The sequence below is a fragment of the Aulonocara stuartgranti genome (assembly GCF_965226115.1).
Source record: "Aulonocara stuartgranti genome assembly, chromosome: 14".
NCBI lineage: Eukaryota > Metazoa > Chordata > Actinopteri > Cichliformes > Cichlidae > Aulonocara > Aulonocara stuartgranti.
In genome coordinates, this window is record NC_138950.1 from 3,662,256 (window position 1) to 3,677,675 (window position 15,420).

At 42.0% G+C, this 15,420-nt stretch overlaps 2 protein-coding genes across 2 annotated transcripts in view; both read left to right on the top strand.

Moving 5' to 3' along the window:
• Positions 1-4,174, top strand: part of LOC309687844 (uncharacterized protein) — a 43,511-nt gene extending 39,337 nt beyond the window's left edge. Inside the window, exons 9-10 of the mRNA XM_082503078.1 lie at positions 2,988-3,176; positions 3,399-4,174. Of these exons, the coding sequence (XP_082359204.1) occupies positions 2,988-3,153 (166 nt within the window). The 3' untranslated portion in view covers positions 3,154-3,176; positions 3,399-4,174. The remainder of the gene's footprint in view (positions 1-2,987; positions 3,177-3,398) is intronic.
• Positions 4,175-7,454: 3,280 nt separating this feature from the next.
• Positions 7,455-14,500, top strand: rps3 (ribosomal protein S3). Its single transcript, XM_082502433.1, has 7 exons — positions 7,455-7,545; positions 8,563-8,693; positions 9,793-9,886; positions 12,258-12,352; positions 13,309-13,496; positions 13,583-13,786; positions 14,424-14,500. The coding sequence occupies exons 1-6, from the start codon at positions 7,516-7,518 to the stop codon at positions 13,780-13,782; spliced, it is 738 nt and encodes a 245-aa protein (XP_082358559.1). The 5' UTR covers positions 7,455-7,515; the 3' UTR covers positions 13,783-13,786; positions 14,424-14,500.
• Positions 14,501-15,420: the final 920 nt, after the last annotated feature.

Sequence of the window (15,420 nt, forward strand, 5' to 3'; positions counted from 1 at the left end):
TCTTCTGCCTTCTAGCACTCCGTACTTGGGGCTTGGGGATGGTTTGTGGACTCAGGGCTGGTCTTTTGTACGTGATCCAGTCCTGTAGCACCAAAACACCTTTCTGAGCAGTAGGTCCCAGAAATCTGATTGGTTGGTCCTAATATCAGACAGATATTATCACTTTGCAAGATAAGTTCATGAAACTTCATAGGTGGGCAGATGATATCAAGTTTAAGTTTCAGAGATAACAAAGAGGTCGGCTGATTATGAAATCTGTTCTACGGCTGTAAGAACAGCTTAACAAAAACTAACATGTCTTCAAACAAATTGCATAACTTTCTCCAAACTAAGTGCTACATGATAATAAAATGTTGTCTAAAGATTTAATTATTTTTTATTTTCCCAGGTGACTTTACTTTACTTGGAAGAACCCTCACTTGAACAATCCTAAAATCTATCTTGAGGCATTATAAAAGCCAAATCACACAATCTATCAGCTGCAGCCCCTATACTATTTCTTTAACTTTTACCTTGAAGCTGCTGCAGGTTTAACTTTCCCTGAGCAGAAAGGTAATGAGGACCACCTTCCATAAAATGATGCTGAAAGAACAAGACTGAAACATCTGATTGTTACTGTGATTGTAGCTGGAAAATGAGAGTAAATGTTTTCTACAAACTTGTACATTTTTTAGAAATACTTTACTTTACCTTTACTTTTTGTTTGATGTTAAAAGGTCCTTTACTTTAAGGTTGAAGTTTGACGATTCTTTATTTAATCTGCCGTAGAGAATTGCCTTTGCTCAGTTCCAACCAGAAGTGAAGAAAAGGGCTCAACATCCAGTCTTACATTTGATTTATAGGATCAAAGATAGAATCAAAGTCTGATGAATATGTTGAGTAGAGAGAAAATCTGTTCTAATGTCTAGATTCTGCGTCCCGAGACACAATCCAGCTTCAATCTTTCATATTCATGCCTGGGTGTGACTGAAAAGATAAGAGCTGTTTCACTGACCCATTATCATCATCATCATTGTGTTGCCACGAATAAACACAGAATTGTAGTTCTTTTGAGATTGAACTGACAGATAATTATGCTTAATATTGATCAGAATATAATCTGGAAAATGTAATTATGTGTAAGCTTAATTAAAAAGGATGGGAGTTTGAAAATATAATAGGGATTCTAACAACAGCCCTTCCAGTGAAGTGTAGAAACGGCGTGTGTGCACTCTGACTTTAAAAATCTATGATTTAATGAAAAAGTTGTATTGAGAAAATGATGATGTGTTATGTAAAAATGTGGAAAAAGTTAAAAAAAAAGATTTTCTATATTATATTGTATATTATATATCACAGTAAAAAGGTTAAGTAGATAAGTATAATTGATGTGATTTTATTATTATTGAGTGGCTTGTTTAATTCTGCTTTTGCTTTTCTCCTGCTCAATTGCTTTAATAAAACTTGCTGCAATTAAAGCCTTAATTGTGGACTTTCTCTTTTTGACATTACATTGTTTAACATCAGAGAAGGACTAGCAGAAGACTGACAATTTTTTAATTATCTCTGCAAAAAGAAGCATCACTTCTGATAAACAATTTAAAATGGTTGTGAATCTAAACCACTTACTATACTTGCCATGACAATCAGTTTCCCCACATGCAATGGATCTAGATCTCAGCAGATTTATTCACAAAACCATGTGGCCCCAGTGAAATGGCCAAAGACACATGTTAAACAAGCCCCTGTCTTGCTAAATAACTGAGGCCTAAAAAATAACAAACATTAAAAATGCCTTAGCACAGATCATTAGCTAATTACAGGCCAGTCTCCAACCTTCCTCTCATCTCATAAACTCTTGAAAGAGTAGTTGTCAAAGAGCTAACCAATCATCTGCAGAGGAATTGATTATTTCAGGTTCACTTCACACGATGTTTGAGTGAGAAAATAGATGAAGCTTTTCGGAAATGCTGTAGTGAAATCTTCTTGGGGTCAATCTGTTAATTTTGTCTTTACTAATATCACCGCTCAACAGGAGGCCAAAATCACCCTCACACTCCCTGTGGCTGGTCCAACTTTACAAAAGGTAAAGAGATAAAGAGAACGTTATTTTCTCTTTATCTCAGAGTGTACTTTCACAAATATAATATAATATAATATAATATAATGTAAGATAATATAAGATAATAATAAATAAATAATAAATTCCAGGCGTTAAACTGTTTAACCACAGAAGAAAACACATTGGTTGGTTTCCAAAGTAGTAATTTGTGCAAACATCAGTTAAAAAATTTAGCCACAATGTGAGAATAAAGGCATAACTTACCTTTTGCAATGTGGGTTATTTATAGTGCACTGGTAAAAAATAAATAAATAAAAATTAATCACTGGTCACACCTAAAGCACAGCCTGAGCCAGTCTGGTTGTCTGATCTATGAGTGGTGAAAAAAATGTGCCTGTAAATCTGAAGGAGAAGGTGGATGCTGATGTAACACTGGTTGTTCTCTGGAAGTGACATTTGTCACTTTGATTCTGAGATAACGTTGTACAGTTCAAAAGGCTGATGAGCATCACCTATATTGTACACATAAAGCTACAACATGAAATACAGAAAAAAGTGTAGCATGATTACATCAGGATTAATCCAAATATTATCCAAGAATGCATCTTGTAATATGCATTATTTAAATTATATAATTATAGCATTTTTGTCATATATCTTTTGTGGTGACCCAAGCTGCTATCATCTCCTTCCTTCTTAAAATCAAACGTTAGGATCCCTGCCATTACATTTGTAACATTATTATATCCTGTGTTAGTTTTGTTTATATAGCACATCTTCCTTCATGTAAATTCGGTGTGCTTATCAAAAGACATAAAACCTTCAACTGTGTAGCTCTATGATGTCTCAGCTTTGTGCTGTTTTGTGGAAAGATCTTTTTTCTGTTTGTTTGTTTCGGAGCTTTTTTAACCATGTAGTTTAACCCTAAACATCTCACCATGTTTAGGATCAAGACTGTTCTTGGAGAGAAGGGTCATCAGATCAGACAGCTGATTGCTGAGGTTCAGAAGAGGTTTGGCTTCCCTGAAGGCAGTGTGGTGGTAGGAGACAAAACAAATCCTGAGAGAATTCATCCAGATGCCGTCTGCGCTGCGACCTCCTCGTTTGGCTAGCTAACACGGCTCTGAGCACCGAGGCTAGTGCCTGTTTCCATGTTTTCCATATTTTGAGATTCCAGGTTCAGGGTTTGTCATGTTTAAGTTTCCATGTTCTTTCTCTACTGTGTTTAGTAATTTAGTTTCTCCAAATTTAGTTATCACTAGTGTTGTCTTAGTTTCCTTCTGCCCTTTGTTTTGCATGTTTGGTATGTTTTTTTATTCAGCCACAATAAACGGCTTGCCTTTTGTTTAACGCTCAGGTGAGCCTGACCAGCCTCCTCCTTTGTCAGCTGGGGACTCAGCCGAGCCTGACCAGCCCCCTGCGGCTGGGAGGGCCAAAGGATATCGTCTCATCCAGCCACGTCTCAGGCAGAGGACTTCATGCCTTCGGGACCAGCCAAGCCCACGGCCTGCATGTCCGCCAACTGCCAAGCCATGCCACCGGCTGCCACTGGCTAGGCCCGCAGCTGCCAAGCCATGCTGATGGCTGCCACCAGCGAAGCCCGCACCTACCAAGCCACGCCAAGGGTTGCCACTGGCCAAGCCCACACCTGCCAAGCCTCGCCACCGACACTGACCTCACAGTCGGCCCCCAGAACTGTTTTGCCAGTGCCTTCAACCTCCCGGTTGACCCCCTGAACTGTATTTGTTTTAGACCCTTGTGACTTTGTGGTCCAATTTTTGTTTTCTTATGGTCCATCTGCCTCATGAAGTTCAGTGTTAGGGGTGGGTTTAAAAAAATGTATTTTCCGATTCAATAAATTTTGGTTTGAATAATGCGATATTGATTCATTCAATCCTGAATCGATTTTTAAGTATAAATGTATTTTGCCAGAAACACCAGAATCTCTCTCCGTATACATGCCGTTGGGTGCTGGTAGCCGACATTTCACAGATTCTGAAGCTGCACATTTAAAAAGCATCATCATGGATTCTCTCTTACTTTTGCATTCTTGCTTCCTCTACAATAAAAATCACACTTCCTGCACAGCTCTCTCTCTCAGTGTGGTTAAAGACCAGTTTCCCATCACAAATCTTAGTTTTCTGCATTATTCGCTTGCTTATTACGTACCAGTCTACCATTGTGTACAGTGTTGTCACCCAGTTTTTTTCTTGTTTCTTTTTTTTTTTCCCAAAAATGACCTCCGACAAGAAAGACTAATTTTTGCTGTTAAAAAACAAAGAAATGTAAACTTTTTAAATTATGCCAAATTACAAAACTCCTAGCTGTGTCTGTAATAAAACCTGTGTAACTTTGCTTAACTTCAGCAACATCAGGTAATGTTCAGATGTTGATTCATGGTTTTCTTTGTTTTTAAATCTACTGCAGAATATTTTAAAGGGAGTCATCTGCTATGAAAAATCAGGCCAGGAACATCTCCTTCATGTTTTTCTGTTTTTCTGTTTTATCCTCAGTTAATTTGACACAAAGACATCTGCTGTGATGCTTACACCTCTGATGAAGTCTCACAAGTGACAGCTTTGTTATTGTACAGAGATTTAAGTACATGTAATGATAAATGGTCTGAATTATAATATTTCTGACTGAGTCACAATTGAATTTAATCTAATCAGGGATTGAATCACATTAGGACCATGTGAATAGGAATCAAATCGGTTACAGAAATCAATGACCTTGATTCTTCTGAATCCTTAGCCATATTCAGTGTGTTTAGTTCTTAGTTTAGTTCCTTTATATATCTGTGCTTAAAATTAAATCAACAAACCCTTCTTGTTTGTGGGAAATTGCTTTGGTAATAAATGTGCAAATTCATGCCCATCGCATCTGCTCAAAGAACTACATTTCCGTAAGCATGCCAGGGATCTGACGTCACCGAAGCCAGCCTTTCGCTATAAATGAATTTCCGCATATTCCCCGGGTCCTTTCCTGTCTACGGCCCATTGGAAGATGGCGGTGCAAATCTCCATAAAGACGAAGGTTAGCCCCCGTTTTATCTTTGTTGTACTCACAAACATGTCGTAATTTCTTTTAAAATTCTGCACGGTGGATGAGGTATGAACATTTTGTGGTTGTCCCGGTATCAGATGTGCTGCCCGGGTTGAATCCTGAGCGGATGAATCCAGATGCTGTCTGCGCTGCGACCTCCTCGTTTGGCTAGCTAACATGGCTCTGAGCACCGAGGCCGGGCACAGTTACAGACCAGTCGAAGTCTTGGGCTTAAACTCGACTTTAATGCCCGGTTTATTTTCTAACATGTGAAAAGATGTGGCTGGACTTTTTTTAAAAGTCTGTTTTTGTCCTAATGCAGGTTTTCGGAGGCGTTAGCTTCACAGCCATATTAATAAAGAACCAGAGACACAAACTGCCTCCTTAATGCTACTAATTCACTGAGAAATGTGGTTAATGAGACGTATGTACAGTTAGAACTGTTCGGGTTAAACGTGGAGTCAGCACGGGGTTCATTTCAGTGAATGGTTCAAGGGAATAATAATTTTGAGCTGGGAGGAATTTCACAGTAAGACGTGGCATCAAACAGCCTGCGTTTAAGCATTGAAGCCAGGCAAGCTGAAGTAAGCGGATGATACAAATACAGCCTGTTTAAAAACTGCAGAGCGATGAGATTCTGTTCGTTTTGTCTTCAGCACTCACTCTGAATGTGACTGTGCTCTCTGTAGAAGTGAATCCTGCTGTGGTTTGAATGCAGTGTATCTCAGCCAGTTAAGAACTTTGAATTATCCTTTACATGTTTTAAATAAGCGTGAGCAGTGAGTTAGCCCGCTAAAAGTGTCAAACTCATTCATTAATTTTCTGTAGCTGTATTTTATAATGGTAAAGCATGGGCAGCATGGTGGCACGGTGGTTAGCACTGTTGCCGCACAGCAAGAAGGTCCTGAGTTCAATTCCACCATCAGGCCGGGGTCTTTCTGTGTGGAGTTTGCATGTTCTCCCCGTGTTTGCGTGGGTTCCCTCCAGGTACTCCGGCTTCCTCCCACTGTCCAAAGACATGCAGTTTGTGGGGATAGGTTAATTGGATAATCTAAATTGCCACTAGGTGTGAATGTGAGTGTGAATGGTTGTCTGTCCTTGTGTGTTAGCCCTGCGACAGACTGGCAACCTGTCCAGGGTGTACCCCGCCTCTCGCCCTATGACAGCTGGGATAGGCTCCAGCGCCCCCCGCGCCCCTGAAAAGGATAAGCGGTAGCGAATGGATGGATGGATGGATGGATGGATGTATTTTATAATCTGTGTGGTTTCAGGGCCACAGCAGATTTATCAGTGTGTAGTACTTGTTGCAGCACTTGGAGGACGCATTGGCAGTTGGTGTCTGAGTCAGTGCAGCCTGTAGATGCTTGCAGAAAGTCTGCTTGGTGCTGGATGTTTGAGCGTGTGACATAAACATAAAGCTGACCTGCTCTCTCTGCAGTTCGTCGCAGAGGGTATTAAAGGGGCTGAGCTAAAAGAGTTCCTGACTCATGAGCTTTCTAAGGATGGTCATGCCGGTGTGGAGGTGCGTGTGACTTTAATCGGGACTGAGATCATCATCCTGGCCACAAGGTGAGCAGTCGGCTAGGTTGCCAAAAAGTAACAACTCAGAATTAAAGAAGTTGTTACATCTCCAGAAGATCGGATTGAGTGTTTAGAAACTAAACAAGTATGGAAGCTTACAATGAGTCTCTGCTGTAAAGTGGATATGCCATTACTTTGGCAGGGCGAGTACGCATGTAAACACTGTTGGTCCATTTGTAAGACACAGAGTGTGTGTTAACAGTGGTCTGTGCATTTGTTATTTTTGGCCATTTTTAAAGACAAACATATTTTAAGCTTGACAAAAGAGAGCATACATTAAAGGGCATCATAGAAATCAGTCCTGATCATTTCCCTTTGATGCCAATGTTAGTTTAAGAGAAACTTCAACTGTGTAGCTCTATGTTGTCTCAGCTTTGTGTCTGTGTGTGGAAAGATTAAAAATATTTTGTCTTTTTTTTTTATAACCATGTAGTTTAAGCCTAACCGTCTCACCATCTTTAGGATGAAGACTGTTCTTGGAGACAAGGGTAGTCGGATCAGACAGCTGGTCGCTGAGGTCAAGAGGAGGTTCCCCGAAGACAGCGTGGTGGTAGGAAACAAAAACATACAAATAATTGGTATTTTAAGCTCACGTGGCCGCCCTCGCTGGCCTCGCTGTCGGCCTTTATAAGTGTTCCACCAGTGCCGTCGACCCGATTTATATCGCCGTGTAAATTCCTTTGGTAATAAACATAAGAAACACACAAACTCATGCTCATCGCATCTGCTCAAAGAACTACATTTCCCCGAGCATGCCAGGGACGGACCGTCACCGGAAGTCAGCTTTTAGCTATAAATCCATTTCCGCATCCTGTGCGGGTCCTTTCCTGTCTACGGCCCATTGGAAGATGGCGGTGCAAATCTCCAAGAAGAGGAAGGTTAGCCCCCGTTTTACTCACAAACACGTTGCATTTGTTTAAAAATGGACTCACGCTGGATTTGATATGGTCATTTGGTGGCCGTCCTGGTATCAGATGTGCCCGCTTGGGTTGAATCCTGAGCGGATGAATCCAGATGCTGTCTGCGCTGTGACCTCCTCATTTGGCTAGCTAACATGGCTCTGAGCACCGAGGCCGGGCACAGTTACACACTGGTTGAAGTGTCTGACTTAAACACGACTTTAATGCCCGCTTTAAATCCTAATATGCGAAAAGACTTAGCTGAACTCTCATTTAAAGGTTGTTTGTGTCTGAGTCCAGGTTTTCGGAGGTGTTAGCTTCGCAGCCGTATTAATATAGAGCCAGAGACACAAACTGCCTCCTTAATGCTACTAATTCACTGAGAAATGTGGTTAATGTACAGTTAGAACTGTTCGGGTTAAATGTGGAGTCAGCACGGGGTTCATTTCAGTGAATCGTTCAAGGACATTAATTTGGAATTGGGAGGAATTTCACAGTAAAGCACGAGACATGTGGCAGCCTGCGTTTAAGCACTGAAGCCAGGCAAGCTGAAGTAAGCGGATGATACAAATACAGCCTGTTTAAAAACTGCAGAGCGATGAGATTCTGCTCGTTTTGTCTTCAGCACTCACTCTGAATGTGACTGTGCTCTCTGTAGAAGTGAATCCTGCTGTGGTTTGAATGCCATCATGGGTAGTTAGGAACTTTAAATTATCCTTTACATGTTTTAAATAAGTGTGAGCAGTGTGTTAGCTTCAAGTTAGCCCGTTTTAAAGGGTCAAACCCATTCATTGATTTTCTGTAGCTGTATTTTATTATCTGTGTGGTTTCGGGGCCACAGCAGATGCATCAGTGTTGTACCTGTTGCAGCACTTGAAGGATGCATTGGCAGTTGGTGTGTGAGTATGCAGCCTGTAGATGCTGGCAGAAAGTCTGCTTGGTGCTGGATGTTTGAGTGTTTCATAAACATAAAGCTTAACTGTTCTCTGTCCACAGTTCGTCGCAGACGGTATCTTCAAGGCCGAGCTGAATGAGTTCCTGACTCGTGAGCTTGCCGAGGATGGTTACTCCGGTGTGGAGGTGCGCGTGACTCCAACCAGGACTGAGATCATCATCCTGGCCACAAGGTGAGCAGTCGGCTAGTAGGAACCCAGTGAGTAAAGTGCAAAGGCTTCTGATTTTAAATGGTCAGGTGTTCCTCCAGTGATGAGACGGAGCAGGACTCAGTCTGGCTCTGCTGGTCGCTGGTTCTGATCCACGGCTAGGTTGCTTGCCCATCGCCCCTTTTTCATTAGTACCTACTCGGGTCGACTCGCCACCGATCGACTTGTATGCTTGCTTGCTGTCATAGCAATGCCTCTCAATGTAGCACAACGCAATTAATGTCACATGAACGCTACAGCAAAGGTGGATGTTGAAGCGAATCTATACCTGCTGCTCGGTCTGTTGCATCTCGTTGCACTCGTGGGAACACAGTTGTTTTTGTAGCCATTTCTTTCGTTCCCAAGTTTAAAAAACAAGACGCTCTGATGCTTCAGTTGACGCTATTGATTAGCCAATTGGTGGCACGCAGTCAGAGGACGTCACATTTTAGTACCTGTTTGGAACCCCGGCCGAGTAGGTACTAAAAAAGTAACAGGTACTATGAACCTAATGGAAAACCCTGCAAACTGCTAATGGGAAAGGGGTGATGAGTCCCAATCCAAGAAGTTGTTACCGCTCCAGAAGATTTTGAGTTTAGAAACTAAACAAGTATAGAAGCTTAAAATGAGTCTCTACTGTAAAGTGGATATGCCATTACTTTGGCAGTGCGCATATGCATGTAAACACTGTTGGTCCATTTGTAAGACACAGTGTGTTAACAGTGGTCTGAGCATTTGCTATTTTTGGCCATTTTTAAAGACAAACATATTTTAAGCTCGAGAAAATAAAAGCTTACATTAAAAGACATCCTAGAAGTCAGTCCTGATCATTTCCTTTTAATAATGCAAATGTTGGTTTTTAAATAGGCATTAAGATCACTGGTAAAATTACATCCAGTGTCAGTTTTGTTTATATAGCTCATCTTCCTTCCATGTAAACTCGGTGTGCTTATCTAAAGAGATAACTACTTCAGCTGTGTAGCTCTATGTTGTCTCAGCTTTGTGCCGGTGTTTGTAAAGATCTGGGTTTTGTTTTGTTATTTTTACCCATGTGGTTTAACTCTAATCATCTCACCATCTTTAGGACCCAGAATGTTCTTGGAGAGAAGGGTCGTCGGATCAGAGAGCTGACCGCTGTGGTCCAGAAGAGGTTTGGCTTCCCCGAGGGCAGCGTGGAGGTAGGAAACCAAGAAATAAGACTAAGAAGTGTTTTAAGCTCACTGTCGGATGTATTTTAGTATTAAATAATCCCTCAGTGGAGACATATCGGAACAAATATCTAAAGGTTTGGGGGGGAGGGGGGTGAAATTGCTGGTTTGCCACAAAAATGTAAACATATGGAATTTGAAATTATTTTTTTAAGTCCTTTTTTTTTTTTGGTTTAAAATATTAATACTTTGCCAACAGCACTTGACAATAATATCATCCTAGTAGGAACCCAGTGAGTAAAGTGCAAAGGCTTCTGATTTTAAACGGTCAGGTGATGAGACGGAGCAGGACTCGTCCTAACATTTACTACTTTAGTTCAAATCTTTATTCCTAAAACTTTCAAGTAATAAAAAGCAACAGACTACAAAAACATATTTGTAACTCATAAAGTAACTTAAAGTTTCTTATTATTGTTATTATTTATATTAATTATAGAATAAAATGGAACAGAACAGCCTTTTATTGTCATTGGTCATGTACAGTGAAATTGTGGATGCTGCACCAACTGTGGAGGAATAAAAATATAAATAAATTAATAAAAAATATAATTAGTGTCACTGCTGCAGATTTCACCTGCTCTGCCTTTATAATGTGAGGGAGTGGACCTGTCTACCTCCTGAAGTTTGGTGTGTTTTGTTCTGATTTATATTTCCATGATTGAAGATGAACACATAAATAAATCTGGTGGTTTTTGGAAAATTGCTTTGGTAATGAACCCGCAAAATCATGCTCGTCGCATCTGCTCAGAGAACTACGTTTCCGTGACCATGCCAGGGACAGACCGTCACCGGCAACCAGCTATATCTATAAATCCATTTCCGCATCCTCTGCTGGTCCTTTCCTGTCTAAGGCCCGTTGGAAGATGGCGGTGCAAATCTGAAAGAAGGTCAGCACTGTTTTATCCCCGTTTTACTCACAAACATGTGGAAGCCTTTAAAAATGGGCTCACACTGGATGGGGTGTAATTTGTGCCTGTCTGGGTTCAATACTGAGCGGATGAGTCCGGATCCTGTCTGTGCTGCGACTGCTTCATTTGGCAGGCTAACATGGCTCTGAGCAGCAAGGCTGGTGCCTCTTTCCATGTTTTCCATATTTCCAGGTTGTTGATTGTCACGTCTAGGTTTCCATGTTCTTTGTCTTCCGCGTGTAGTAATTTAGTTCCTGCCAGTTTAGTTATCATCAGTATTGTTCTAGTTTCCTTCTTCCTTTTGTTTTGAGTGCTTGGTACGTTTTTTTTATTCAGTCACAATAAGCGACGCGTCTTTTGTCTAACACACCACGCCTTCAAGTGTCTGCATTTGGACCCACACCAAGCACCAGCCTTCCCAGCTGTGACAGAAATGCTGCTGGGTCATCATGGTCAGGTCCATGATGACCCAGCAGCATTTCTTTGACAATATTTTTGAATTTGGCATTCGACCAAGGATTCTTGGACTATTGACCGAAGGAGACAGAGTACTTTGTCATGGCCATGATCTCCACTTCCCCGCCAGCTGGGGACCCAGCCGAGCCCTCCCTGCGACGTCCATGCCACTAGGTCCAGCCACGTCTCAGCCAGAGGACTTTGCGACATCTGGCCCTGCCAAGCCTCGCCACCATCGCTGACCTTGTGGTCGGCCCCCAGATTGTTTTGCCAGTTACATCGACCTCCGGGTTGACCCCCTGAATTGTATTTATTTTGCAGTCTTGTGCTCGTTTTTTGAAAATGAATATCTGCTCAAAGAACTACATTTCCATGAGCATGCCAGGGACGGTCCGTCACCGGAAGCCAGCCTTTCGCTATAAATGCGTAAGACTAATCTGTGTTTAAGCTCACTGTTGGATGGTTTTTAGTACGGAAAGTAATTCGTCAGTGGTGAGGTGTATCTGAACAAATGTTTGAAGGTTTCAGAGTTTGAAAAATAAATGCATTTGGCTGCAAAAATGTAAAAATATGGAATTTTAAACTGTTTAGAGGTCGTTTGTTTACAATATTAACACTTTGCCAACAGCAGTTTACAGTAATCTCATCCTGGTAGGAAACCCAGTGAGTAAAGTGCAAAGGCTTCTGATGTTAGACAGTCAGATTTCCCTTCAGTGATGATACGATGACGAGACGGAGCAGGACTCAGTCTCGCTCTGCTGGTCGCTGGTTCAGATCCACGTTCTGTGGTTCTGCTCCAGCACCTCAGAGCAGGAAGTCCTTTCCATGTGAAGACACAGAGGCATTTGTCTGAGAAGGGTCGAGGCATCAGGACTGTGCTGCAGACGGTGCAGGAAACCTGCAGTCCATCGTTACACGTGCTGGTTTGATCCCGGTGTTTGTCTGTAATACTGAAATGTCCTTCCTCTTTCTTTTAGCTGTATGCTGAGAAAGTTGCCACTCGTGGTCTGTGTGCCATCGCTCAGGCTGAGTCTCTGCGCTACAAACTGCTGGGAGGCCTGGCTGTGCGCAGGTGAGCTGGATTTCTTTAATTTAACTAAATAATTTTTGTTACAAATTTCATCAGACTGGTGTGATTTAAACAGTTAATGACTCCACAGGGTTAACTTCCACCTTAGAAATGTTTTCTGCCATTGAGTAATAAGTAATGTACGTTTACACATAAGCTCTTTACATCAACACAATCTTGTGAATGAATGAATATTAACTTTAGTTTCACTATTATAATCGTCTGTGTATTGTGTTTTGTCCTTTAACACAAAGATAATTTATTAAACGTTTCTTAACGTTATGCGTCCTAACATGACATCTTAAGCTCTAAATACATCTCTGCACACAGTTTAATGTTTGGATGTTTTTCTCAAGTCAATTATTTATGAGTGTATTCTGCTCGTGGCACATCTCTTAGTATGTTGGACCCGACCCAAAGTAGGAAATTTGATCGTAATCTATAAGAGTAAACAGTAAAAATGCTGACAGAGGTTAAATTATGGTCAGTAGGAAACACCCTGTCATAAAAAACCTCATGTGTACTTTGAGGGTGAAGCCTGTGTTCTGTGTGTCAGCTTCTGTCCCTTCGGTGATGATACGATGACGAGTCGGAACAGGACTCATCCTGGTTCTGCTGGTCGCCGGTTCAGAATCACGTTCTGTGGTTCTGCTCCGGTTCCTCAGAGCAGGGGGTCCTTTCCAGGTGAAGACATTGAGGCATTTGTCTGAGAAGGGTCAAAGCACGCTTTAATGAAGCTCACTGATGAAGGAGGCGTCTCCTCCTCGTGGCATGTTTTACCGATTTAAAACCTGAAGACCTCCAGCTGAACCCACCATGTAGAAAATTGATGTTTTTTATGAAGTCGACCAACCAGAATCATTTCAGTCACAGTGAAAGTTTCCTGAGAGAATCTTGCAGTACTTTGGATCCACTGATCGATTAGCCGCTAACGCTATTTTATCACTCTGCTTTTTCAGGGCTTGCTATGGCGTTCTGAGGTTCATCATGGAGAGTGGCGCCAAGGGCTGCGAAGTCGTCGTGTCCGGCAAGCTGAGGGGTCAGAGGGCCAAGTCCATGAAGTTTGTGGACGGTCTGATGATCCACAGCGGAGACCCCGTCAACTACTACGTCGACACAGCCGTCCGCCACGTCCTGCTGAGGCAGGGTGAGTGCAGCTCGGCCACATGCAGCCAAATCAAACTGCCATCGCGTTGTTTTGGTGGCACTGATGTGTTTATTTAATGCTCTCAGGTGTGCTGGGCATCAAGGTGAAGATCATGCTGCCCTGGGACCCCAGCGGTAAGATCGGCCCCAAGAAGCCCCTGCCCGACCACGTCAGCATTGTGGAGCCCAAGGAGGAGACCCTGCCCACCACACCAATGTCTGAGCAGAAGGGGGCCAAGCCAGAGGTGCCCGTCATGCCCCAGGGAGCACCTGTACCCACTGCATAAGAGGGTAAGAGACAGGGTTTTATTTGACTGCTGCAGGGCCTTCACAAGGCTGTATACTAATGATAGATCCTGTCCTGCTGCTAACCTAAGAGAGAAAACACAAAAAATAAATTAGTTTTTTAGTTCTTCTGCAGTAAAATTGGAGGTTCCTGTGAATTCTGATAAGTAGATATGTTCTGTTTGCTACAGTGGAGCTTCAACAGGTTTAAATTATGACATTTTAGCCATTCGGGTACGTTCGGGTGACACTGTTGCTGTCCTGATAATATATCGCAAAATAATCTGGATCCAGTGATTTAACACAGACTGTGGTGTTGGACGGTCTCACACGGCTCCCTTCGGTGATGATACGATGACGAGTCGGAACAGGACTCATTCTGGTTCTGCTGGTCGCTGGTTCAGAATCACGTTCTGTGGTTCTGCTCCGGTTCCTCAGAGCAGGGGGTTCTTTTCAGTTGAAGACATCGAGGCATTTGTCTGAGAAGGGTTTCAGCTCACAAACACGAACCGTGACACTTTTACAGGACACCAAAAACAGTCTTTTAGGAACTCAGAGAAACTGAGGTCAACAATTTGAGCTCAGGATTCAGTTTACTGATTTCTGAAACTGGGTTTAATTCTCTTTTTTTTTCTCTTTGCAGGTTTTCAGTCGTCGCACCAGATGGAAGCAAGGCCCTTTGATTTTTGTGTACAAAAACAATAAAATTTGGAAAATACACTTAAAACAATGAGTGGATTTATTTAACTGCCTGTAGGTTTCATGTGGAGTGGGAAAACTGAGGGAAAAGTTTACAATTTTCCCAACCAGCTCATCTTCAAAACATGCCAAAGTGCTCAGAAGATTATGAGCCGACCTCTTAAACACAATGTAATGTTTTTTTCCTGGTGTGTGGGAGCAGCAGGTTTATTTCACAGCAGAATGCAGAGTCACTGCTGAAGTATGAAACCAGTGTTGGGCATAAAGAAAGTATATGGTAGAGAAAAGTCAAAGTAATGTCCCCGTGGAGGACACAGGATGTGAAATCTAATATTCTATTCAAAATAGTGAAAATCTAAAAGTTGCTATGGCGCCCCCTGGTGGGTGGAAGATGGAATTTACACGTAAAGTAAGCTTCAAAATTTGGACATTGTACATGCAGATTGTTGGTTTTAAAATGCGTTTCAGCTTTAAGTTTTGCATTTAATGCACAGCTGGTTGTCAAACTGTGGTGCTGGCCCCGCTGGTGGGACACGAACCACCAGGTAAGAAATATGAATTAAGGTGAAATTGATACTCACCTTGAAAGTAAATAAATCAGGACTTTTGTTTTGTGTGTCAATGACTGATTGAAAAGAGAACTGCGTCAGTGTGGAAACCAATGAGTACAAGACTGATGTTCACAGCTTCACGGAGTGTTTAACGAGAAAAGTGAGTAAGCTGAGTGAAATGCCCCTTTAGGGTGACGTCAGAAGGAAAGATGTGTCACTGCTCCATTTTCGGGTGCAACAAACGTCACGTGTGACGTAAGTGTGGCAGCCTACAGTAAATGTGAATATATCACACCATCCATACAACTTTACACTGAATAAATATATTTTAGAAATATACGAGTATAAATAAACGGTTATCAGTCTGCGCATGCGCGCTTTCCCCGTTTC

What these genes read in the sequence shown, in the direction of transcription:
- rps3 (XM_082502433.1), top strand. Translation starts at nt 7,516, where the DNA reads ATGGCGGTGCAAATCTCCAAGAAGAGGAAG. An exon ending in TCCCCGAGGGCAGCGTGGAG is followed by an intron (nt 9,887 to 12,257) that starts GTAGGAAACCAA and finishes TCTTTCTTTTAG; the next exon opens with CTGTATGCTGAGAAAGTTGC. An exon ending in CCACGTCCTGCTGAGGCAGG is followed by an intron (nt 13,497 to 13,582) that starts GTGAGTGCAGCT and finishes TAATGCTCTCAG; the next exon opens with GTGTGCTGGGCATCAAGGTG.